The sequence below is a fragment of the Lottia gigantea genome (assembly GCF_000327385.1).
Source record: "Lottia gigantea unplaced genomic scaffold LOTGIsca_31, whole genome shotgun sequence".
In the NCBI taxonomy this organism is placed as follows: Eukaryota; Metazoa; Mollusca; class Gastropoda; family Lottiidae; genus Lottia; species Lottia gigantea.
Window position 1 is genome coordinate 762,501 of NW_008709027.1, and position 24,430 is coordinate 786,930.

Below are 24,430 nucleotides of genomic sequence, written 5' to 3' on the forward strand. Positions count from 1 at the left end.
TGATTCAAATTCAAATCATACAGAAAATTTCGCGAATTGTAACTTGATATAGTTTGAAGTTAAATTGCTTATTTTTAATCAATTTTTATTATGCTTGAAGTTTCAGGTTACAATATATATATATATATCAAACAACAGAACACAATTTTATGATATACTACTCCTTATTGCACACAATGTTTCAACAATCTACATTGTCATCATCAAATGAAATATATATATATATCAGTATGATAAAATGTAATGATTTAATTCTATTTTCAAATATTTAGTTATGCTTTCTGAACAAGCTGGTGTTAGATGGTGATGAGAACATAGTCTCATGAAAGAACTGGCCTAGGTCACAAAGTAAAGATTTATGATAAAACAAGGCGCAAATTAAAGGTTAAGATATGTTACCTAAGGACTTCTCTGGTCATTCCCTAAAATTAAATTCTTGGTGTCAAATGATATGGCAATCAATCAAATTAGCCCTCAAGAACCATATTGAAAATAAATTATTTTAGAGTTGTTCATGGATGTGTTTGCTTGTTAAATTGAAGTATTGCACTTAAACACAGTTATTAAAACTATTTCTCTATGAGTTTATTTTTTAAAACTGCACATTCTATCAGAATTCACATTCTCTATGCATGTTTCTGATATTAACTCATAGTTAACGTAGTTGAGGTATTCTGCGTAATAAGTTTGTACAATGCCTTTGAACTAATATTTGGCACTATGTCTAGAAATAATTCTATCTTTCAACAATCCCTCTTATCAGGTTAAAAACAGGCAGTATGGAGCCAACATGCTACTACATAGATTTCATATAACAATGTTGTTGTACACAAATAAAATAGGTTCATGGTAAAAGACTTACAAAACTGTGACAAATTGTCAAAAGCATCATTTGAAAACTTAATATGCTTATAGGAATAGTTAATGCACAAGTGCACCTCAAAAAGTTTAGGTTATTGAAAATAGCAGGTAAAGCTAAGTTCTGTCATGCTCTCAGAACGTAGCCAGAAGTTTAAGTATGCACATTGAATATTCTATTCACAGGGCTCATTTGTTATTCTAGTTTGACTTGAGCTATAATTTGTAAAATGGGAATTTACAGTTTCAAATATGTTCTGGTCTGAACTTAGAAATTGTTTCCCAATGAAAGTTTTCTACCTATTTCTAGTTTCTTACTAACTTACCTCTACTTGTTCAGGTAATGACTGATTTGAGGTCATGTGATATGTGGAATCATTGAAAAATGCAAAATATAGAACTTCCGTTGACAAAAAGATTTCATATGTACTAGTTCCTCATGTATCTAAGCATTTTCATATTTTATCAAGGTAAAATTCTAATTGGGTGTTGTAATGTAATCAAGAGTCTGATAATGAACAATATTAAGTCATAAAGACACAATGAGAGCTGTAGTAAATATTAAAATTGACCTACCTTGATCTGTAGTGTTATGAAGTTTAAAGGATATTGAAGCAGGTAAACTGATCTACCTGACTTATTTTACTACAGCTGGTAAACTTGAAAGTCTGCCAGACAACTTAGTTTTTTAACTTGAATTCTATTTACGCAAGATGTTATGATGCTGTATGTACAATCATGCCAGAGTTTCTGGCTTGATTCCATGATGCCATTTTTTTGTAGTTCAACCTCGATTGGAAGGTTATGAGGCTGTGGAATTGTTCTAGCTGCCATCTTTCAATAATATATGTCAGGCACGCAGTGCATGATGTTTTTTGATAATAGTCAACATTACATTGTTTATATTTACATCACATAATTTCATCCACATTTTACATTTGGTACCTAGTAGGCTTATCTTATTTACAAAAATGAATTATTTCCATCTATATCTGATTGTCTGAATGTCTGTTAGTTGTATTTATCCACAAAACCAGAATTAAAGACCTTTTTATTTTAAGTAATATATAAAATATCAAGAGATTCTACATCAAACAACCTAAAAACCATGTACCCTTGATCATTGCAGCTCAAATTGTTAGGGCTTGTGCTTTGTCATACCATATACATATGATATAATCAAAAAACATTATCTTAAGGTTCATACACCATTGAGTATGTCTCAAGTGTAAAATATAATGTATTCTTGAGATCAAGAATTTTTTTGAAAAGTCTTTTTAACAGAATTTAAATTTCTGCTAACATCTTTCAATAGGTCTTTGAGAAAAAAAAGGCAAAGATTATTATGCATTGGTTGATTGAATCTAATTTCTTGGTTATTAAAAATGAGGCAAAATTCATGCCTGTATGTATGTTTGAAGGTCTTGGTATTTGTACATAACAGTTTTTCATAATAACCCAGAATCAAGCATAATGTTTACATGTGTATCTATATAGAAAAGTAGGATTTACTAACCTAGATATTACTACGAGCAAGGTAAATGTCAGTATTATTGTCGTTTGCATGCGTAAATTCCTTTCGTTGTAAAAACAGTTACTCTCTTATCTCTTTTACCTTTAAATCAGCTGATATACACATCAGCCAAATTCTTAACTTGCCAAATGTCAGAGAACAATATCTTTAGTAGAACAATACAATTATAATGGGGCAGGATATAATCCAGATTCAAATCCAGGCATTGTACTAGGTATTAATTTTTTGAAACAGAGCAACCCTAAAAATGATGCCTTGCCTGTGCTTTCGTAACATTGCTAAAATTCCTAAAAATATAACATGTCCAACATATCATCATATGTAATATTTCAGTGTTTTTAATTGATATTCTTGAGAGTAGCTACCTTAGTAAAAATAAATTGTTTGCATATGTAAACTTTTTGGTCAAATTTGACATGAGTCCTCTAATGATCCTGCCCATAAAAAAATAATGATTTAATCTTAGGAATGCCAACTCTGCTAAAATTAAAGAAAAGTATTAGGAACAAAGTATATGATTACATTTATTTTAAGATATAAAAAGAATTAAACAAGAAATAGTTAGTTAAAAAGGATATGATTAAAGAAGCAAATGAATGTTTAAAACACATCCTGCAAAGCTTAACAAAACACATAACAAAAATGTTGCATTATATCTGCTATTTTAGCAAGCTTAATAAGGGGTTTCTCCATATTATGAGTTCCAACTTACTATATTAAACAGTTTGTTGGATATGGTATAAATCTATAACAAGCTTATGAATAAAGAAACAAAAAAAAATTCTAAAAAGCTTAAATTTTTGAAAAAAATAATAAGTATGAATTAATGTTTTGCTCTTTGTATTGCTCTTCTCACTGCATGTAACCTCAGCACAAAATAAAAAGCTGTTGTTGTCACTTGTCTTATGTGGATTAAATCAATCCTCCTGTTTGATTGTAGAAGTACTTACTAAGCCAAGCTTAAGGGGAACTTATGCACCATCTAACCATCCATAGATTCATACAAGTCATTTTCAATTATTATCATTTCAGGATTCTGAACTGTGCTTGAACAGGATTTTGACCTTTGCACCAATTCACAAACCACATCATCAAAGTCACTATTACCTGAATTGTTCAACAATTTGGTATCACTGTGACTTCTTGATGAAGATGATGCTGTTGTTCTTAACTCCACATTATCATCATTTTGATTAGAACTTTTCTGTCCAACCTGATCCTTTACATCTAGTTTCCTTTTGTCTTTGACATCACTGATTCCACAATTATCTAATATCTTAATTTCTAGATCCCCAAATATTTCACCACTCTTGGAGTAGCATTTTTTGTTATCAAAACATGAATTTGGACTCTTGCTCAGACTTTCTTCAGTAAATGATTTATTTAATGAGGTCTGAGGGGAGAAAACATTTTCTAGATGATTATAAGTGTCTTCAATATCATCTAAATTATCATAGTCATATTGTCCATTCTCCAGTAATACAAATTGATGGTTTGATTTTATATCAGTGTGATTAGAATTTACACTCTTCTGATTAGTCGTCTCCCTTTGTATTGGCTGTGATTCCAATTGAACATTTGAATATCTCTCTGTTTGTGGAGTTGAAGTTTGATCTGTATGTGTATCTGACTTTCTGTTATCAGATGAATTTGTAAGATCAACAGATTCTTGTTTGGTTGGAGGTGGTTTGGAAGGTACATTAGGTATTGCAGGCTCAGTTTTTTCTTTACATAATGTATAATATTCTGTGATTTCACAAAACTCATAATCTTCTTCACCAGGCTTGGATTCTGAAACTAATTCATTATACATGATTTTAGAGTTCAGGTGTCACATAGACAGACTACATTAAAACATCCTTTCTCTACTATATCTCCCAGTTTACAGCACTGCTTTTTTATACGCCCACATGAATTGGGGGCGTATATTGTCGTCACCCATGTCTGTCGGTCCGTCCGTCCACAATTGCTTGTAAACACTCTACAAGGCACAATTCTTGACTGATTTCGATGAAACTTGGTATGGTTGATTGCAATCACCCAAGGATGAACCCTATTGAAAATCAGAAAAATCGAAAAATATTTAGTATGAGCTATTGCCCTTGTCCTTTAAACGCTCGTAAAACACTCTAGAAGGTGCAATTCATGACGGATTTTGATGAAACTTTGTGTGAGTGTTTGTAATCACCCAAGGATAAACCCTATCGAAAATCAGAAAAATTGAAAAATATTTAGTATTAGTTATTGCCCTTGTTCTTAAAAACGCGTTCAATTTTTAGTTCGTAAACATTCTAGGAGGCACAATTCTTGACGGGTTTTAACGAAACTTGGCTTGAGTATTTGTGATCACCCAAGGATAAAGTCTTTTGAAAATCAGAAAAAATGGAAAAATATTTAGTATGAGTTATTGCCCTTGTCCTTGAAAACTCGTTCAATTTGTAGCTCGTAAAAACTCTAGATGGCACGATTCTTGCCGGATTGTGACAAAACTTAGTTTTATTATTCAGTACCTCGCTGAAGATTGAATATTTGTCTTCTAGAGTTTTCACGAGCTAAAGATTGAACACATTTTCAAGAACAAGGGCAACTCATACTCAATATTATTCAGTATCGCCCTAAAAAGTTCAAAAGAAGTGTATGACTGAAGGTAGAATATTTCATACTGGTGATTGTTACTGTACTGCTAAATATTTTTATTCAAAAATTAAAGCTGCTAGTGGGCGTATATTACCTTGCCTGGCAAGCTCTTTCATATTTATTCTTGAGAAGCCTTCAGTGACTTATTATGAAAGACAATCTGATTTTATCAAGATATTTGTTTTCTAGCAGGTTGACTGTAATATTCCTCTAATACCGGAGTGACATAAAGACACAAGACACCAAGAGCTTATTCTCAATATCATTAACACTTGCTATTCCATTTTTGAAGATTTTGTACAACTTTCAAGATATAGCTTTTTACTCATATTTTCTATAATATAGTTTATATTATGCTCTCTTTCTGATGAAAATTTTAAAACTTTACTTACCCTTGGTACTTTTGATTTCTGATGTTTTTTCTGGAATGATCTCTGATACTGTGTGTGTATTTATTACTTTCTCGGAAACATCTTTCTTTTGTCTATATTTTCTGTAAGGAATGGTGATAAAGCACATATTTTTTGGCTGTTCTGACATTGACTATTTAATGTGTAGTAAAATATATTGCATGAAATCTGGTTGGCTGATATTGTTTCTTCATTTTTGGATGATTCAAAAATTGAAATTTGCCAAAATGAGTATATATTCATCATATATTCATAAAGACTTACCTGGTGTCATAACTTATAAAGGCTATTTTCTTTATGTTTGATCATTATATATGTGACAAAAATATTAAAAATTGACAATGGATATAAATAGTCTTGGAGATCATGTGTATGTCGACTCCCTATGATTTCAAAAGTAATGGATCATCGAGTTTGCAAACTTTTGGTATGAAAGTCAATGTCTCTTTAACTTATGACAGACTGCAGACGTCAAAATCGTAAATGGAAATAGGATATCAAATACCTTAAGAATATAAAAATGATTAGTATCGAAATAAATATCATAAAGATACCAATTCCTGTTAATATCATTCCAATATTGATACCTGAAAAAAGGGAGATAACTAGACATATTCTTAGAATATAGACAATCTATAATTCAGTTGGTCAAAAATACAGCAAATGAATTATATGAATACTAGATTTTACATAAATTACAAGTGATCCCCACACACTAAAACAATGATACCAAACTCTTTGAAAATTGGTATTAAGAAAGAAAATGCTTTCTTTAGATGTAACGTAGTAGAAAAGTTATCATCAACAATTTGAATATCTTACTACTTGTCTTGTTATTGCTAGGGACAGGAAGTGGTACTTGATCATTTTTAGTGAAATTTTCTTCTAATTTTTCCACCATACCAGGATGTGTAATTTCAGTTGATTTACTTTTACATGATAACGTTATATTTAAATCTAAAAAAAAAAGAGCAAAAAATGTTAGTTGTCGTGTGTCTGCTATTATATCATGTACTGAGCTCTAAGCTAAACTCATATGTATAGGAATTACATACAAACTACTAAAAATATGCTTCTTAATGTGTCAATCAGAACATAGTAATTTCTCAATATTTTTATAACAATATGATAAAGATCATTTAAGGGCCTTATTTTGTGATTAATGATTCATATAAAGTATAAAGGCAGGTAACATTGAAATTATAATTTAAAGTTTAAGTTACATAACTTGTATTGAAGAATGGGACTTTCCCTGGTCACACTTACCATTATCTGTTTTGCCACCGACTTCAAATAGAAATTGTGAAATGCCACCATTTTCAGTAAACTGTATTGTACCATTATTACTCAGTTTAAAGGAACATTTGTGTCTTGCAGAACATTTGAATTTACTTGTATCCTTAAACTCATTTTTTTTTTTTTTTTGAAGATAAAGTGATGTGTTTTCTTTGTTAATAAGAGTTAAATATTGGATGCCAATTCTTGAATTGTTACTATTGGAATATATATGACAAGAACAATTATGTTGTTTTAAACTTTTCTGTGAAAAACCATTATGGTATATGAAGAAAGTATCGTTGAAGGTTTTTTTTGTATCACTACAGATAGGTATGAACTTATCAACCAGGTCTACAAGAAAATTTATCATAAAAATAGAATTTGAAGTATATATAGAAATCCTGTCAATATATATGAAAATACTTATTTTGCATTCAGACAGCTAAAGTTAAGGTAGCTTAACTGTCAACCATTCTTCGAGTCTGGTTGCATGTATTTGGGTGAGCAACGGAAATATAAGTTAAGCCAGATTTGGAATTACCTAAAAAGTATTGGGAAGATCAGAGGTCACAAGAGAGAATCCAGAAGTTCTTGATTAAAACTGTTTTTTTACTCATACATAATTGCAGAGGAACAAAAATAGTGTCTCAAAAATATTTGCCTGACCTCATTAAGATATCATACTAATTACTAATTGAGTTGAGTTAAAAAAAAAAAAAAAGCCCAATATGTATTGTTAAAGTAATTTTAAAAGATTAGGAAAACTAGTGATACCTGATGATATATTCCAAGATAAAGTTGATAATAGATGAAATAAAGATGTATAATCCATAATTAACAGTGAAACAATGATATAAAACAAGGAATTAATTGTAGATTTCATACATCCTGGTTGTATATATAACAATAAATACATAGGATGGGTGTTTCCTTTCTATTATATTCAATTTCTATATCCTTCTTATAATTGATAATATTATATTACATACTGTATAAAAAATACAGTAAAAACTGTATTAAGCGACCACACAGGGGAAAATACAAAAACGGTCCCTTACTGGAGGTGGTCTCTTATGAGAGAATTGAGTCAGCTGAAACAATTTCATTCATTTCCTTTATTTCATTCTATGTATTAGTAATTAGAAATCCGTGTGTTCACCACTCATAGCACCAAAAACACTGTTATTCCTCTAACAATGGTCCATTTACTACGGCATTCTGAGCGCGACAATCTTTATAAAACTCCTAAGTTAATTTGTTAATTTCTTCATTGCTGGTGAACCGCTTGACACGTTTCCGATCGGGAGAAACATTGCTTTCAAAATCCTCCAAAATTTCTCGACCACTTTTCCCGGCTCTCACCAAGTTGATGACCTTGACCCTTTCATTTAATGCTAAAACATTATGTGTAGGCTTCGACATTTTGAAAATGAATGGCTCATGCTTAACTGCCCTTTTTATGTCGATAATAGACTGACATTAATCATTAACAAGCTGTAAAATTAATCCCTAGACCGATTAACAATAATCTCGATTAATCTCACCGATATGTGAAACAACGTGATGTTTAATCAAGGGAGTTAATAAGTGTCATGGTCGCTTAATTCACTCAAAACTGTTTAAAAATTTTGGGCGCTCTGTCATGAATTGATTAAAGCGCCGAGAACGTATCAAAGCTTAACAAAGCGTAACAAAGTTCAGTAAAGCTTGACTCAAAGCGTAGGAAAGTTTTACAGAGCTTTATTCAAAGCAGGGACCCCAGTCTTCACGGTCTGTCACCACTTGATCAAAAGCGGCATGAAATCGGCCATTTCGAAATTTTCCAATGCATAACAGAGCTTAACAATGCACAACAGAGCTTGATAATCGTATCAGAGCGTGATTTAAAGCGTCATAACCGCATCAAAGCTTAAAAAGACCTGATCAAATCGGGAAATAATTCGTCCCCAAAGTGTAACCAATTCGTATCAGAGCGTAACATTACTTAGGAGATTGTGATATTTTTGGAAAAGTAAACAAAAAATGATGGCGCTTTGCTCGCCGATTTAAAGTGCAGCATTCGCCGTTGGTGTGAACAAGGCATTATCAGTCGTTAATTAGATTGAAAACTTGTAGGGGGGATTTTATTGGAGTCGCATATTGAAGGTGATTGCTTAATAAAGGTGGTCGCGTGAGCAGGATATACTGTACTAATTACATATTACATACAATATAAATGTCCACTTAAAGTCTGGGTCCTAACCTCTGGCTGACTAGTCTGAAAACTTTTTGAAAATTGATATAGTTTGTGAAAGTTCTTACATAAAAACTCCTTCCCTTGTCTCAGACCACTGGAAATGGCACTTGTGAGCTTATTATTCCTAAAATATTCATGGTGTTCATGTGTTTTACACATTGTTCTTGAAAACGCGTTCAATTTTTAGCTTGTAAACACTCTAGAAGGGACAATTCTTAACGGATTTTGACGAAACTTGGTGTGAATGTTCGTAATCACCCAAGCATGAACCCTATTGAAAATCAGAAGAATTAAAAAATATTTAGTATGAGTTATTGCCCTTGGTCTTGAAAACGCTGTCAAATTTAGCTCTTAAACACTAAAAGGCATGATTTTTTCTGGATTTTGACAAAACTTGGTTTTATTATTCAGTCCCGCGCTGAAGATTGAATATTTGCCTTCTAGAGTTTTCACAAGCTAAAAATTGAACACGTTTTCAAGAACAAGGGCAATAACTCATACTCAATATTATTCAGTATCGCCCTAAAGAGTTCAGAAGAAGTGTATGACTGAAGGTTGAATATTTCATACTGGTGATTGTTACTGTACTGCTAGATATTTTTATTCAAAAATTAAAGCTGCTAATGGGCGTATATTACCTTGCCTGGCAAGCTATCTTTCATATTTATATTTTTCTCTTTTCAGTTACTACAATTTAGACAATACAGATTTTGATAGCATTAACAAGTTTTTATCATGTTTGGTGGAAAAAGCTTTAATGGAATTACAATGTTCGTATTGTATAGAAATAGGAGAGGTATGTACTCGGTAATATTTTATCATATTGTCTATAACTCCTGAACAAATATACAAATACAGTATTTATCTTTATAAACATTGTAATGTGAAAAATTTCAAAGTGTTCTTAGGTAATGATTGCATCTGACAGTATGCTGATAATTTAGCATTTTATAAAAGTTGATAATCCATTAAACTTACCTTGGCTGTTTCAGATATAAAATGCATCATCAGGAAAGCTTAATTTGATATGGGCACAATGCTTCTAACATTTCCATATTTAAGTGACGTATGTGAACTCACTGAAGCTGTATGATATAAATTCCTATTCCAGTATTTCGAGTGTTGAATCACCAAGATTTAATTTCATTATTCAGTGTAATTTATTTTTATATTCTAGGATAATTGTGCTATTGAATCATTAACACTAGGTAAAATCTCATCCTATTATTATTTAAACCATAATACTGTTAGAATGTTTTGTGATGAATTGAGACCAGATTCAACCATTCCTGATCTGATTGAGATATTGGCTGTAAGTAAGACATGTATTTCCAATTTTATGTTTTAATTTACTGTGTAAATACTTACGTTTTCATCAAGTTTTTCCTATTAGTATATTATAAATCTGCTTACTTACTTAAAGGGACAATCATGAGTCTCTTGAGTCTCAGAAACAGGAATTCTTTTAGCTAAGCCTATCAGTAATATAGTGTTCACAGCGCACCGTCCAAATTGAGCCTTCAAATCCATATGTGTCTAGAATTATCCACATTTGAAAGTTAGAAAGATGATTTGAGACACTGACATATGTATATAGAAAAAAACATCTATAGAAATAGGAAAATAAATTCCTAGTTAGAGATATTTTTGAAGGAATTATGTGATTTTCGTACAGTAATAGCACCAAGACTATTTACATATATTCAAGTCTCAAATCAACCCCCCAAAGTAGACTTAAAAATATCTTGAGAAAAAACTTGATATCTGGACAATTGTAGGTAAGCTCAGATTGTCATACTAATTTCAAGGATAAATAAGATCTATTATTTTCTATCCTATTAGTTTGGGGTTTTGCAGAAGAAAATGAAATTGCAAGTCTCAAAATATTATTTAAATCCATTGACTTTGACCATTTGTTTTATAATAATTCAGAATGCTACAGAATATGCTCAACTTCCAGTACGTCATAATGAAGATCAGATTAACAGGTATTTCATTACTTCTTGCTTCTAATCTGATTTTAATGTTTCAAAATTAATAAATAGTTTTACATTATAAATTTAAAGATTTAATCTTGCTTCAAACAAATCTTATATGTTGACAAAATGTATAAAAGATGAATATTTGTTTACTTGTGTTCAATTTTTCACTAATGATAGTTACTTCCCTTTTTTTCTAAAATCACTATTATTATTATATACAACTTTTTTTTTTCAGTGATTTAGCTCAGAGAGTTCCACTAGAAGTAAATCCACATTCATATGACTCATCACATACGAAAACAAATATTTTACTTCAAGCTCATTTCTGTCAGATACAACTTCCTTCAACAGATTATCATACAGATACTAAATCTGTTTTAGATCAGGCTATACGTATATTACAGGTATTTATTTAGTTATTGTATTATATAATGCTGCAAAAGAGTTAATTAAACCATTGATATCTAAATAACTTTACTTTGTACACTGTTTAATTTGTAATTTCTACACTAAAATACCCAAAAAATTGTTTTCAAGTTATTTCTAATTTAGCACACTATCTGATGAAAATAATTGCCAACTGTAGAAAAATCATGACTTTATTCATCTAAGTTACTATATTTCGCTATTAATACTTGTGACTCAAGAGCACAACTGAGCTTTGGTTGAGATTCTTGATAACCTGGCCACATATTCTCATTATGATCTTGGCACTAGGACATCCTAGAAACAGTGTTATAAGTAAAAACACTAGCGCTAAGATTGTTTCAAGAATATGAGGCCAGTAACCAATGGTACTTTAGATATGTATATAAATGTTGATATTGTATGTTATATAATTACTGATATTTTCTAGGCTATGTTAGATGTTAGTGCTGATCAAGGATGGTTAATAACTTCATTACAAGTTATAGTATTAATACAAATGATTATACAAGGACGATGGTACCATGATAGTACATTGTTACAATTACCATGTATTACGCCATATCATATATATTGTTTTAGGTGAGTGTTATATTCTTAAAATTATACATGTATTAATGGATAGATTATCATGTTACCAATTATTACTGCAGTCAACAAAATATCAACAAACAAAATTTTAATATGATTACTTGTTTGTGTTATTAACTTTTTTTGCAACAGACCACAGAGTGGTGGTGGTGCCAAGAAGAAAGGATATCCTGATATAAAAGCACCAATAGAAACACTACCAGAATTATTGTCAGTTTGTGATGGAAAATTTGAACATTTATCAACCATGTTAGAAGGTGAAATGAATCCAAATAATATCAATCAGGTATGTAAAATGCCTGAATGTGAAATTTTATGTTATCTATATGCATTTATGAAAAAACCACTTTGTATAAGAATTTTAACAATAATACAATAGAAATTTGGGAAATAATATGATTATATATTACTTTTGATATGAACTTAAAATCTTTATGGTTCGGTCAACAGTTAGCATTCACAAAGACCTGTTCATAGGAGAATTATTTGTCACCATATATGGCTTATGTACTGCACATTTTAATGTTATTGAGATTGTATATTAACATTGTATATTTGACATTATATATTGCTGTTATTTTAGGTCTACAATGCTCTGTCTCAACTACCACAAATAAATGTAAATATATCTATCAAAGGGTGGTGGGCTGGTCAATCTACACAGATAGAAAAAACATTTAATATACATCATAAAGGTTTGTTTTATTTAGTATCTTCAGGAAAAATCAAAATTATTTTTATATAGTTTCATTGTCAATCAGGTATTACCACTTATTAATTTGAGTTTGATCCTGGCAAAGGCCATATCTGCCCATTAGAATCCCTTTACAGTGGGTACTGCCGAAAGCGTAAGCTCATTTTCAGTCATCTAAATTATATTTTTTAATCAATATTTTAGGTGGAAGGCGTAAAGATGAAGATTGGATACAAGTACATGCTGATCAAGAATATGCTTTACATATTAAATTGTATAGAAATAAAAAAGCTAAGGTAACTGTTACTGTTAATCCCAAAATTGAACATACAATTCATAATAAACTATCATTCTAGGCAAATTTCATTAATAATTTAACATGCAGAAATGTATATACATGTATTTCCTTTTTGGATTTAACTTCAGGAAGTGTTTCTAGGTTTGATTTTCATCATGCAAGTTGGTAGATACCTACACCAAACCCTGATTTTGATTGTCTTTTTTAGAGAGGAGATAGTAAAGTGTGTATGAGTAGGTTTCCTAAGCCTAAAGATGAAGGTTGGATGATTATAGTAGGTGATGTAGAATCGAAAGAAGTACTAGCATTAAAACGTATTGGTTATAATCGAGGACAAACAACAGTGAATCTAGCTTTATCTACACCTGAGACTACAGGTCGTGTTATTTATACTGTATATATTATGAGTGATTCATACCTAGGTTTAGATCAGCAATATGACCTATGTTTAGATGTTATACCATCAGATATTGAGGCTCAAGTTAATACAGAACTTCAAGATGAATTAAGTGATTTAAATTTTGATGATGTATGATACTTAACTCTTTAGTCTTAACAAGACCAAAAAAACCTCTGACTGCAAATCATGAACAAATTTGTAGCTGTGTTTGGTACTAGTAGTAACTTATTAACACATAAATGTATATGAAATCATTAATTTTTTTCATAATAGAAAAGTTGGATATTAATTGAGCTTGCAATTATTCTTAAGTAAATAATGGAAAGGTAAAAGAATTAGATGTGATATAAAGTTTACTGCTGATAATCATGTTTAATAATGTAATTAGTTTATAAAAATATTATGATTCAAATTTCAAACTAAATTGACTGTGATAGAAAGTTATAAACTCAGAAAAATTTATTGGAAAATAATATTGTTGAGGTTTCATCCTGCATCTAAATTGCTGTTTTCTTAAGAAAGTACAAATAAACCATCATGTTAATCTTAAGATTATATTTGTGAAGTTATAATAAAATTGCTATACATGTATTTGTTTAATTAATTAATTCTGAAGATGTAAACAGAAATGTTACACTGAGATATATGTAGTTTTTTTTTAATCCTTGTCCTTGCATATTGAAACAACAAAGACCTTAAATATTATTATGTGAATAAGGAAGTCAGTAAGTACATTTGATTATTTTATGTTAAAAGAAGATCTCTAGATGTGAATGTATGGTGTCAGCAGCCATGTTTAAACACAGCTTACTCTGCATTTGCCAAATGCCACAGTCCCTTAGTTTTCAACTACTGTCTGCTAGAGTGAGCCCTGTAACTAGAACTTTAAATAATTTAATCTTCAATCATATAATCTACAACAAAATGTTTGAATAAATCTAATGATATAATCCAGAACAGACATAGAAGTCATTATTCAGTATTTCTAAATCTCTATCATTATATATTGTATGTCTATTATTAGCCATCATTTCTTCATTAGCATAATCCAGATCTTGTTTTTCTCTCATTTCTGGTTTACCTTCAGTTCTTTTAAAGTCATTTGTCTGTTTTCTGGATATATTTTGGTGTGAATTGATTCCATCAATGGAATTATCAAGACCAGAATTCTCTGAATTATACTCTGTATCATAATGTCGTCTAGTTTTCAGAACATAGCTTCCTGTCAGGTGTGGTTTATAGGCTCGGACATTTTTCTTTTTTCTTCTGAAAGATAAATAACTTAACTTAAAACATGCATACTCTAATAAAATATTCCCTGTTTTCTTACCAGCATTTAGAAAAGAGTTCATTATCCACACAAAAAGTTCTACCAGTAATTCATTTCATTTCATTAGTTCTGGAATGTCACAGGTCATATTTCAGCTTCAACAAAGATTTGAAAAACCTTATTTTATTTGTAGGATACAAATTTCTTGAAGCTGAAGCTTTTGATCAAACAAACTCAGTAATTCACGTTCACGTTCAAAGTTCTTTTCAACTTTCCCTCACGTTACTTGTTCGCTATTGGACTCGTGCAAGTTCATTCTGCGGACTCCTTTTAATATATGTTCTATGTATATCGCTGTCTTCCATGCCCACCCATCTATGTGTCTGACTGTCTGTCCATCCATCCACAATTGCTCTTTAACACTCACTCACAGGTTTTTACAAAACTTAATGAAATTGTTTATTATCACTCAAGGATGAATCCTATTGAATATCATTAAAAATCCGAAAAAGGTTGAATATGATTGATTGCTCTTGTTCATTAAAACACATTCGAAATTAGACAAGAAAGCACAATTCTTGATGGATTTTGACAGAATATTGTGAAATAGTTTATCATCACTCAAATATGAACTCTTTCGAATTCAATTTGATTGGAAAGTTATTGCCATTCGCAACAAGTGGCAAACACTAGAAAGAGTCATTATTGACAGATTTAAATGAGACTTAGGAAAATTGTCAATAATGAATCTTATTAGAAATAAGAGCTGTCAGTGGACTTATATTACCTTGCCTGGCAAACTATGTTTAATAAAATATACTAACCTACTACATATAATAAATATTAATATAGTAATTAATATTAAAGTTAATCCACTAATACCAATACTTATATAGGATAATAACAAACTTAAATCATCTTCTTCTAGAATATAAATATACTGACAGTATAATCTATCAATGATAGAGCAATACTTCTCCTTCCAAAAGTATTCAATCTTGTATCTTTGCTTTATTGCATTTCCATTTAACTATTGCACTAAGAGGTGACTTGTTAGATTTTAATTATCTATTACTGTGGAACATGTTGGTCACATATCAAATGATGTTACTGCTTCATCATTTACAGTCCTGCATGGTTTACCTGTAGGTAACTAAATATTCATAACATCATACTCAAAACACAGACAAACTATGCTTCGTAAATGTATAAATTCAGTAATGCGTCAATGCAGACTGTAGTAAATGTAGTTACTAATGACAAGGTGGTGAGGTTTATAATGTCCTTTGAAGCATTCATTTATACTAGTAATTTTATTAAGTTGGAATTTTAACAACTGTTGACCTTCAAAGTCGATATCTTCTGTAAGTGTATGGAAAAAATTTTTTTCTTTTGATGGTCATTTCAACATCTAAATTACCTACACTATAAAGATTGCCACTAGTGGAAGTCTACTTAGATAATTAATCATGCTTTGAATGAAGATTACTAATGCTTTAGCCTACTGTCATTAAACTTGTCTAACAGAGAAATAAAGAATTTTTCTAACCTGTGGGCTGACTGCTAGTAAGATGGGTAGAAGTTGTATTAACTGTACTGTTATCATTATCTATTCTACTCATTGTAACATTGTGGTTTGTTTCATTTCCAGAAACAAGCCTATCTATTGAGGAAAAACAAATTGAAGGAAACAAAATAGTCATATTTATAGTGGCTGTTAAAACCCATAATTGATATCCCTTAAATGCCAAAAACTTAACCTTCATGAGAAAAATTAATTGTAATGTGGAATATTGCTCATGTCAAATATGAAAAGACTAATGTAATATTTTGCAAGATAAAGATAAGATAGAAGTAAATGAGTTTCTTACCAGTTGTTTTGTTATTAGATGTTACAGCAGTAATTAAGATATATATTATATAAACATCTTAATATTCTGACGTATTGATAATCACTGATTAATTGACATCTCAATGATGGATATGTCAACTTCTAGTATGAGGAAAATTATCTACCTACCTAAATAACAACATCAATATTAAGAGGAAAAACATATTTGTATTCTTGTGACTTGTTCCTTTCTTTAAGATTTTCCTCATTTCAATAAGGAAATATATTTCAATGATTCATATGTTAACCAAGTTATATCTATGAATTTAAGACGGTCAATTTAACTGAGTCATAAACTTTAATATAATAAAGTCCAGAAAACCAGAAAATTGGAAAAAAATATTCCAGATATCTAGCTAGCAAAGATTACATGCCAAAATCCTTTTCTCTGAATTTTGATACCAAATTGATGGAAACAAATACTGAAACAAAGGGAAAGTAAAAAGAAATAATGACTGTAAATCCTTTCCATAATAACTGATGGAAACTTTGCTGATGAATAAATTAAATGTCTTGATCCACATATAATATGGCGACATACATTAAATATATATGAAGGCAAACTTAATTGATCCAATAAAATATTGAGAAGCGAATTGAAATTTGCCATTGTCATTAATAGATATATGTATTTATATGTAAATTAATGATAAATTTAGTCTGGTTGTAGACCCCATTGAATTGAGTTCAATTTATCATCCACAAGAAAATTATTCTGATAACATCCTTAAACTCTATTTATTTATAACAAAAACAATTTGGAACATATGAGTTAAATGAAATTGTATAAAGCAATGCAGTTTGCTGAGACAAGCTTTGTCAAATCAGTACAAAGGGTCTCTAGTTTCTCATCTAATATGTATGACCAGACCCTTCTATCTTCAGCCCTTCTGTCTTCATAACAACAGGATCAATCACTAGACCTCCAGCCAGTAAGATACCTTACAATAAATTAGTAGTGGTATTATGAACTACATGTGATATACTAGGTAATGTATTAGTGGTTTGATGATGGCTATTACATTCTCCTGCATTATTACTCATAGTATTCAATATACCAGTATCAACTAGTCCTATATTATAATGATGTAGAGAATTCATAGTAAATGTATCACAGGATGGTAGTATATTATTAATATTATCACAGTTATTATTAGAATGGTTGGATGATATTTTAGGTTGACAGGAAGTTAAAGCTTTAATACAAATTGAGTTTTCCTCTGATTTATCTTTATGTCTTTCACTTAGTTTATCTAACATTGTGTTCATCTTTAAATTTTTACAACTTTTAAAATGTCGTTGTAGATGATATTTGGTATGAAATTTTTTCTGACATGATTCACATTCATAGTTTTTCTCATTGGTATGAATTCTGAGATGTTTTTTGTATGTCTGTTGTTTATAGAATATTTTACTACACTGTTCACATTGATATATTTTCTTTTGAGTATGTACGATAGTATGCTGCATCATATCTGCTTTCCGAGAGAACATTTTATCACAATGAGGACATGGCACTCCTTTTATTTTAGTATGAATATACATATGAGATGTTAAATGAGCCTTTTGTCGAAATGATTTCTCACATAGAGTACATTTAAACTGCCTTTCACCTGTAAAATATAAAACATGATTGCCATCAACATAATATATAATCTTCCCTTTAACAGATTGGTGTTTTAAAAGAGATATAATTGTTGGAAGCAGAGTGTTTACTGGTGAAAGCTTTAAAAATATATCAGATAGAACCAAAGATTTTTGTACAAATAGAGAAATGTGATACAAAAACTACCTGAATGTATTTTTTCGTGGCCTCGTAAATTACTTTTATCAGCAAACTCTTTTCCACATTGCAGACATTTAAATGGTCTTATATTAGTATGAGTAGTAATGATGTGTCTCTTCACTTTTCCCATGGTTCCAAATGGTTTATCACAATACTGACATTTGTGATTTTTAATTGGTATTTCATTATGTTTTTGTCTCTGATGTTTTAATAATGTCATTCTATCAGGGAAAATATCATCACATATTGTACAATAAGGACAATATTTCAGACGATTTGGTTTCGGCATAAAACCTGCAACATATAAATGTTGAATATCATTATCACTATATCAATAACACTCCAGCTAAAAAAATGTAGGTCATCTTGGCAGCTTAGATAATTGTCATTTATTTAATTGTAGATGACCAGATGCAGGATTTTCATTCTAAAATGTTCTATAGAAATTTGAACAATAATATCCCACAATATTTCTTATTGCAAGACATCTCCTGTCTAAAAAATGACAATATGCAGGATAATGGTTGTGACTTACCAACATGTTTAGCATATTCCTTAGAATACCAGAATAACAATTCTTCTTGTGGTTCAATATCTTTAATAGTCACAAACATTATACAATCTTTGGCTTGGTATGCTATCACATTTTGTTCTTCTTTGTTCCTAGCTGGCTTCATAAACATTAACCAATTACTATTATTTTCTTCTGATACATCAATAATATCATATTTAATATCTTCTTCTATTTTATAAAATATCTACAATATAACATAGGAAATTATGATTATTATTCTCTTCTGATACATCAATAATATCATATTTAATATCTTCTATTTTATAAAATATCTACAATATAACATAGGAAATTATGATTATTATTCTCTTCTGATACATCAATAATATCATATTTAATATTCTTCTATTTTATAAAATATCTACAATATAACATAGGAAATTATGATTATTATTCTCTTCTGATACATCAATAATATCATATTTAATATCTTCTATTTTATAAAATATCTACAATATAACATAGGAAATTATGATTATTATTCTCTTCTGATACATCAATAATATCATATTTAATATCTTCTATTTTATAAAATATCTATAATATAACATAGGAAATTATGATTATTATTCTCTTCTGATACATCAATAATATCATATTTAATATCTTCTATTTTATAAAATATCTATAATATAACATAGGAAATTATGATTATTATTCTCTTCTGATACATCAATAATATCATATTTAATATCTTCTTCTATTTTATAAAATATCTATAATATAACATAGGAAATTATGATTATTATTCTCTTCTGATACATCAATAATATCATATTTAATATCTTCTATTTTATAAAATATCTATAATATAACATAGGAAATTATGATTATTATTCTCTTCTGAATATTATATTATATTGTGTTGTATATTGATTTATTGTAGATAAAGTATTAATATCAATCAATATCAAAGTATAATATTAATTGAAAGTGTGAAAGTATCAATGTAAAGAAGAATATCAATTGATGTCTGGCTCTGTATTTCAAAAAAAGTCTCAGCCTTGCCGACCTACATCAATTACAAACAGTTTATCAAGTACATATCTTATTACCTTCCAATGTCTAAACACATTCATCTCTGACATAACACCTTCACTCATTCTCGTGCCAACTAATGGTCCAATCTGAATCTTCTTTGGAATGAAATCTTTCGCAAAAATACCTGATAAGAAAATTTTACAGTATGGCTTCATAGAAATGAATAACTTTTGATCAATAAGTAAATCTTTTTAGCAATACTTACCTAACATAAAGTAAGTAAAGTTGGTGAGAAAAAATATATTGAAATTCACAGATAACTTTGTTATATTTATGTGAAAATTATGTAATAAAATTTCTTAAAGAGATTGAAAAGAAGTTTTCTAATGTTTTTTTTATGTGTATCAGGGACCTTGATAACATCAATTTTCACCATTTCAATTTTCAATCAGATGTCTGTTGTTCCTACAAGTCCACTTAAACTAAGTGTTTGATAATGTTGATCAAAGCTAAGGGCCTTATGTAATACAGAATAATCTGCTATTAGTGATGTCATCAAACACTTCTTTTTTGTGGAATTGCAGGCACCACAGACATCTGACTGAAAATTGGCATGGTACAAATTGATGCTATCAGTGTCCCAAATACACATAAAATTTTTAGAAAACCTCCTTTCAATCCCTTTAATTAAAGTCAAGCAAATATATTTGTTTTCATCCCAGTTCAATACAAATTGCAAACTTAAGCAGGACATTATAGTTTTGAACACAATAAAAGCTACTTGAAACTAGGCTTACGGTGTGTTGCCCCTTAAACAGCCAAATAGTCTAGAGGTTTACTTGTGTTTATGTTTTGGATCAGAGATAGATATGCTTGACTATAATAATTTTAACCTTTAACTTGCACCTTGTTTTATCATAAATCTTTACTTCGTGACCTAGGCCAGTTCTTTCATGAGACTATGTTCTCATCACCATCTCATACCAAATTATCACCATGTGTAATTTTATTGAATGTTTTTATAAAATCATTTGAACAAATCATAAATTACAATAAAATTACATACCTAGATCTTTAAAATGACCAGATATTTTGGATGGTTCTAATGTAAAATGTTCAGGTAATGTTTGTACAGCTCGAGATAATACAGGTCTATCTCCTATAATTTTATAGTCACATGGATGATGTTGACATTCAGTATAAACACAATTAGCACACGTTACACAGTCTGCAAATAATTCAATTATAAACTACTTATAATATAATAGAGTTGATATTCTAAATTAAAAACTTGGTTTTCAAAAGATTGTAATGTACAGTTGTTATTTTCAGATCATTTGACAAACAATTGTACATTTTGAGGATTCAAATTTGACATTTATGCCAGAAATTCTGATCCACTAACCTAACCTTGGATACATATAAAATAACATATAACATACATTACTACTCAAATATACAACTGTTTCTATAACCTTTATACATTCCAGCCTTACTGCATACATTGTCATAAAAATAAATATTATCTTTAAAATATAATTCAAGTTCTTTGATAGGAAATATCCTTATTGAAAGCAATCAAGATATAATTTCTAGCATCATGACCCATGATATATTAGTTTCAGTATATATATATATATGATATTGATAAAGAATCCACACTTACAGTAATCTGGTAAAATAGACTGTCGTTGTGATTCTTGTGAAGCCGTATTATTGTTAGGTTTTGGTGTATTGGATGATGTCTTGTCAGGTGTTACTGGTGGTAAAGGCGCTAAAAACTGACCATTGTCATGTGATTTTAATAAAGAATCAAACACTGAAACCATAATAGATAATAATTAAGGATTTCTAATGATATATTTCTTACAATAATGAATTATGGAAACCTTTTTACGCTTTATTAATCATTTTACATTCTGATTATTGAATACTATAAGATTTTTATCATCTTATTTTATACAAAAAAAACAGTATAACTATTATATAATGGGTGTTTAAATATCACATATTTAGACTTAAAACATAGAGCAAGTTAGATCTTACCTGAGATGCCACTGATATTAGATACTACGCTAGATGGTCTAGGTAGATAACTATTAACACTAGGTATGGGAGTATCTACTGAGAATATTGGTAATGGACTAGACATAAAGAATCTAGATGTTGTATTAGTGTCAGATGGAGAGAATATTAAATTTGATAAAGCAGACTGTGTAGATGGTGATGATGTTTGTACCTGAAATACACATAATATTTGGCTCTTATTTATGGATGGATTCAAGTCTATGGTTTAAAACACCAACTGATTTCTTCCAAAAACATTATACAATTAAACAACTACTATTACTTGTCAAATTAAAAATAAATCTGTACAGATATAGAACAATACAATAAAATATAAATGAATGATGAACATCTACAATCTGTATTTTTTCTAAACACTTATATTCCACACTTATATCTCAACATTTGTTCTGAAAGTAACTAGTTTGTATTACTACTTAAAGAGATATTCCGATAATAGGGTTACTATATAAATATACTTATTACTTATCTATGATGATTATATGACATGAATATAAACTAGTGTCCAAAAGAAACGATACCAACTTATTTTCAAAATTGTTTTTTACTAAGTGAATTGTCTAATATGAAAACATGCCAATTCGTATTGCACATCCCAAACACAGCATAGTCGATAAAAATACCGGGAACACGTGATCACTTCCGGGAAAAAACGTAAATTTCGTGAAAGTGACATTTCCCTCTCTAGCATGTTCTGCACTTGCATAAAAACTGTATAAAACGGCTGATCAAACACGTTGATATCACAGCAACAAAAAGAACACAAGATATGCCACGTTTGACAGCCATCGAGAGAGAGAGAGCCGTTGGAATGGTCCAACAAGGAGCGACACACGTCGACGTCGCTAGAAGGCACGCATCACTATCACCAGGTTGATGCAGCGGTTACGTGAGACAGGTCAGACGTCAGACAGGCCCAGGAGTGGAAGACCACGAGTAACCACGCCCCGTGAAGATCGTTACATCCGGGTATTACACCTGAGGAACCGCACCGTAGCAGCGACGTCCATGGCGGCTACAGCACTGGGACACAGGATCAGTCGACAGACCGTCTACAGGAGACTACGGCAGTATGGTATCCGGCCACGTCATCCCTACCGCGGACCGCTCCTGACGCCTCGACACCGGAACAACAGACTGATCTGGGCCAGGCGGGACTGGGCACGTTTTATGTTCTCTGATGAGAGCAGATTTATCATCTTCAAAAACGATGGACGGCAGCTTGTATACCGACGATTTGGTGAACGTTTGGCGCCTAACTGTATCCATCAGGTCCGGCCGTTTGGGGTGGCATATGAGGCTTGTCGTAATTCGTGAAACACAGCGTTATATTGATGACATCCTACGGCCTGTTGTGGTGCCCTTTATTCAGCAACAGCCTCGTGGACTCCTTTTCCAACATGACAATGCAAGGCCACACACAGCAAGATTGACACAGAACTTCCTTGCCAACGCCAACGTACAGGTTTTGCCATGGCCCGCATGTTCACCGGACATGAATCCCATCGAGCACTTATGGGACCACCTCGATCGGCAAATCCGACGTCGCCATGTGCCTCCAGTCAACGTCCAGGACTTGGAACGATGTCTCCTCGAGGAATAGCAACGCATCACTCCCAACATCATCAGACGTTTGACGGCATCAGTCCGTAGGCGTGTTCTGGCATGTATTGATGCTCACGGTGGACATACCCGCTACTGACTTGACTTTGTGACGTGTGGTGTGACATTTCCCGTTGTTTCTGTGATCAGTGCTCTAACGAAATGTTCTTTTTTCGACCCCACCCATCTTTAAAGGCTTGTCATATTGGTTGTACAGATTTTATTGAAATGAAATTTTTGTACAGATGTTGTGAAAGGATTTCTCAAAAGCATAACACCAATCCTAAACTTCTGCATTGTTTAGTTTTTCTTTTATGTCGTTGCAAACAGGCGGTATTGTTTCTTTTGGACACTAGTTTAGTATAGCTCTACCTAGCTGCTCCAGAACAATTCTCATAGAAGAGATTAGATTATAGAACTTCAAGCTATCCAATAGTTTACATAACTAATACATATGTAAAATATCCTACTTGTGGTGCAGTGGAGATATCTGTTTGACTGGAGGTATTATATATATGACTGGAATCTAAGTTAGATAAATCTGTTGAACCCTGACTACAGAATGTTTGAGTTGTAAAGGGAGGTAATGGTTGATTATTTATATCAACTAGTGAGGGTGTTTCTCCATTCAATATCACTGAAAGTGGAATACTCGATCCTGAAAATATATTAAATAGTATTACGAATCCACACACAGCCAATATTCTACAGTATATCATGAGGGAATTATAAAATGTACACATGCCCTTAATTGTCAATTACATACAGTACTGAGGGTTTTGATCAACTGAAACTACTAAACAGTTTCCATTTCAAATTATCTGATTTTGTATCACTTGAAAACTGGGTGGAATATCATTAATTTCCAATTACATTTTCAAACCTCAAATCATT

At 30.8% G+C, this 24,430-nt stretch overlaps 3 protein-coding genes across 3 annotated transcripts in view; 1 reads left to right on the forward strand and 2 right to left on the reverse strand.

Annotated features, from left to right (window-relative positions):
* The window catches only part of LOTGIDRAFT_189896 (hypothetical protein), a 58,012-nt gene extending 44,027 nt beyond the window's left edge, over nt 1–13,985 (forward strand). Inside the window, exons 36-44 of the mRNA XM_009057708.1 lie at nt 9,638–9,749; nt 10,131–10,265; nt 10,886–10,941; nt 11,171–11,339; nt 11,792–11,943; nt 12,085–12,238; nt 12,536–12,602; nt 12,806–12,948; nt 13,153–13,985. Coding sequence (XP_009055956.1) covers nt 9,638–9,749; nt 10,131–10,265; nt 10,886–10,941; nt 11,171–11,339; nt 11,792–11,943; nt 12,085–12,238; nt 12,536–12,602; nt 12,806–12,948; nt 13,153–13,479 — 1,315 coding nt within the window. The 3' untranslated portion in view covers nt 13,480–13,985. The remainder of the gene's footprint in view (nt 1–9,637; nt 9,750–10,130; nt 10,266–10,885; nt 10,942–11,170; nt 11,340–11,791; nt 11,944–12,084; nt 12,239–12,535; nt 12,603–12,805; nt 12,949–13,152) is intronic.
* A 297-nt stretch (nt 13,986–14,282) lies between these two features.
* LOTGIDRAFT_161819 (hypothetical protein) lies at nt 14,283–16,236 on the reverse strand (the record flags this gene model as incomplete). The annotated part of the gene is made up of 3 exons (XM_009057709.1): nt 14,283–14,610; nt 15,439–15,538; nt 16,164–16,236. The coding sequence occupies 3 exons, from the start codon at nt 16,234–16,236 to the stop codon at nt 14,283–14,285; spliced, it is 501 nt and encodes a 166-aa protein (XP_009055957.1).
* A 1,475-nt stretch (nt 16,237–17,711) lies between these two features.
* Nucleotides 17,712–19,010, reverse strand: LOTGIDRAFT_65785 (hypothetical protein; the record flags this gene model as incomplete). The annotated part of the gene is made up of 3 exons (XM_009057653.1): nt 17,712–18,118; nt 18,295–18,512; nt 18,745–19,010. Coding segments are annotated over 3 exons (891 nt in total), but the record flags the coding sequence as incomplete, so codon positions are not given.
* Between the last annotated feature and the right edge of the window lie 5,420 nt (nt 19,011–24,430).